At 36.5% G+C, this 2,852-nt stretch overlaps 1 protein-coding gene across 3 annotated transcripts in view; it reads right to left on the minus strand.

Annotated features, from left to right (window-relative positions):
* Positions 1-2,852, minus strand: part of LOC107559383 (5'-AMP-activated protein kinase subunit gamma-2-like) — a 54,941-nt gene that overhangs the window by 25,165 nt on the left and 26,924 nt on the right. For all 3 annotated transcript variants that reach the window (XR_001605617.1, XM_016243180.1, XM_016243181.1), the window contains 6 exons: positions 2,650-2,731; positions 2,113-2,171; positions 1,816-1,861; positions 564-618; positions 230-356; positions 4-65 (listed from right to left, as the gene is read on the minus strand). Coding sequence is in view for 2 of the 3 variants with exons in the window: in XM_016243180.1 (XP_016098666.1) it covers positions 4-65; positions 230-356; positions 564-618; positions 1,816-1,861; positions 2,113-2,171; positions 2,650-2,731 (431 nt within the window). In the remaining variant the exon portion in view is untranslated. The remainder of the gene's footprint in view (positions 1-3; positions 66-229; positions 357-563; positions 619-1,815; positions 1,862-2,112; positions 2,172-2,649; positions 2,732-2,852) is intronic.

The following is a 2,852-nucleotide window of genomic DNA, read 5'->3' on the forward strand; positions in this document are numbered from 1 at the left end:
TATGTGCCGATGCCCAGCTCCTCCAGAGTCTGCCTCATGAAGGCTGGTTTAGGCATCTCACACACCTACAAGACCAAAAACCATCACTGTGCACATGACACTACATAACTCAGGATGATTATTACTCTTCTGAAACCTTTCACTAGTTTGTTTTGTTCACAACAACTACCATTTCTAAAAGTATGATAGTATAAAAGATCAGTAAGCTAAAAGGAAGCGATATACTCACAAAGAGCTGCAGAAACTTGAGAATTCTCTTGTGTGTGAGGATATAGAGGGCGTTTCCTGTGACTGGATCGATCACTGGCAAACGATGGATCTTATTTTTGATGAGTGAGTAAACAGCATCAAATATACTGGAAAAAAATAGCAAAGAGTTACAAGAAACCAAACATTTGTAGCTCTGCTGAGCAGATAATGTCACAAATGTGAATCTGAATTAATTGCTCAATTTGTTTCAAAATAATTTCGAGATAATGTTCTTATAAACCAAAGAGAGGATTAAGCATCATGCAATGAAAATGATAAAACACAGTCTACAAAAATATGACCTAAAGTCTCACCTTGCATCTGGAGATATGTTGACTAAGGGTTTAAACGTTTCTTGCAAGTAAAGTTCTGTTGGTATAAGCAGAAATCAAAAAGGGTCAAAGCACTTTAAATGAAACGTCTGCCATTATTTACTAATTTCTTTCCAAATTTTTACTTTTTTCCATGGAATATAAAAGCAGAAAATTCCAGACATGGGTGTGCGTAAATATATATCCGCATATTGGGCCTCGTTCATGAAACATTCCTAAATATAGGAGTCTGAGTAATTTGCGCGTAAAACAGACCTTCCCGAAAACTCGCCTCCAAATTCACAAGCACTTATTACTCATCAGATTTGATAGTTAAACCTGTGTATGTTAATGAATTCCAATTATTCGTAAATAGGCACAATTAGCATAATCCCCGCCTATGAATTACAGCTACGTAAATTGCGTGTCCAGGAATGCAGTGTAATATTCTGGTCTACTTTCTCAGGTTTGGCTATAGTATATTGCATAAATGCAAAAAACACTAATAGGCCAAATGCCTAACAATAAATATTCAATAACGTGTGTCCACAAAAGCGTTTTTAGCTAGCTTAAAATGGCCAGCTGGTGGTGCTAGAGAACGCTTTGGTGGCACAGCGTTTTTCTAGCTGAGAGACGCTTTGGTTGCTATGATTTGAAATATCCACGCATTACTAGTATCTCATTTTGCAGAATATTACTGAATATACAAATGCAGTAACCAGCAATATTAACTTCTCTATTGTTGTTCAGTTGTTGTACAAGTAGGATGATTGGTTGGTGTAGGATTTGTCCCGCCCCTCCTCCATTGATTGGACGGCTGGGTAAAAAGTGAGAGTGACAAGTGCTGCGTTTTACCCAAAGCTAAACAGTTTATCAATTCTCAGCTACAAGAAAAAAGAAAAAAAAAAAACGGAGCAAACAAACTTGTAAAATATTATAATGGCAGTGCATCAAATTCAGTGTCATCAGTTTGCCAAATTGAACACAGAAGATCGTTTTACGCACCATTTACACGTGGAGCAGGTGTACATTTCTTTCCTACCAACTAACATTTTGAAAATACGAACATTTTCATGAATTCGAAAGTTTACGTCAGAACGGCTTTACGAACGATTTACACAAAAATTCGTTCTGCTCGTGTTTCATGAATGAGGCCCATTGGGTGTACAAAAATGTGTTCAGTGAATAATTACAAATCTATATAAATGCAAATTAGTGTAAGCAGCGATGAAGTGAAAACGCTGAAAATATTTACCTCTCCAGGTCTCAATCTTATGCTCCTCCAGCTCGTATATTTGCACCTGAGGCATATAACACAAAAAATTACTTACAATTTTAAAATGGACAAATATCCTTCCTCTTTGGTGAACATTCATTAAGTGATTACATGCAAGGTCTACAAGCTGAAAATAATTTTTGAAGCCACTTTTGAAGGTAATTTCCGGCCAAACCCACATGAACAGCCATTAACCACAAACCAGCACTGAGCAAAATGACACTGACCAGCAAAACTTTGGTTGTATTTGAGTTTCTGTGATGTCTGAATCCTTACCAGCGGCGATTTGTAGTATCTGTGCAGGATGATGATGAAGTCTGTGATGGTTAACATTCCTATTGAGAAAACATATCATTAGATATGACTCATATCTAGGCTCACAGAGAAACAGTGCACGCAGATTTTGCAGAATATGCATCCAATGTCCTTTGTGCATTTGCTATAATACATTGCTGTTCATTTACCAACAAGAGCTCTCAGATCATTTAACACATTTGACCATGTTAACATTTTCTTTCATGCTTTCGTGTAAAATATCAGCACAGAAAATTAGAAAAACATCAGCAGATTCCATCTAGGTCAGTTTATCAATATCTACAATTCAAAACAATTCAGACAGGAAACAGGCAGCAATGAATTTCAACCAATTTGGTACATGTTATTGTTAGCAAGCTAACCGAAGCATGTCCAATTATGTTACAAGTGAACAAATAATGTCCTATATGACCTATAAAAGACAACTCCAGTGAAAAGAATGACTGAAATGCAGGTGAGAGCATGTGTATGAGTGTGTGTGCACGTGTCATTGCTTACCCACAAAGCTTTGCTTTTTGGTTTCCCATAATGGCGCAGCTCGAACTCCATTAGCAACCAAGGCAAAGAAAGCTTTCTTTACCTAAAAGAGAACAAATGATTCACATAACAATGCTTTTCTTTAGGTGCCTTTAAAAACACTTCTGGAGGAACTGGTGGTGTGAGACAAAATTTATATATATATATATATATATATATATATA

Source organism: Sinocyclocheilus grahami, unplaced genomic scaffold, assembly GCF_001515645.1.
Source record: "Sinocyclocheilus grahami isolate Dianchi unplaced genomic scaffold, SAMN03320097.WGS_v1.1 scaffold682.1, whole genome shotgun sequence".
Taxonomy (NCBI): Eukaryota; Metazoa; Chordata; class Actinopteri; order Cypriniformes; family Cyprinidae; genus Sinocyclocheilus; species Sinocyclocheilus grahami.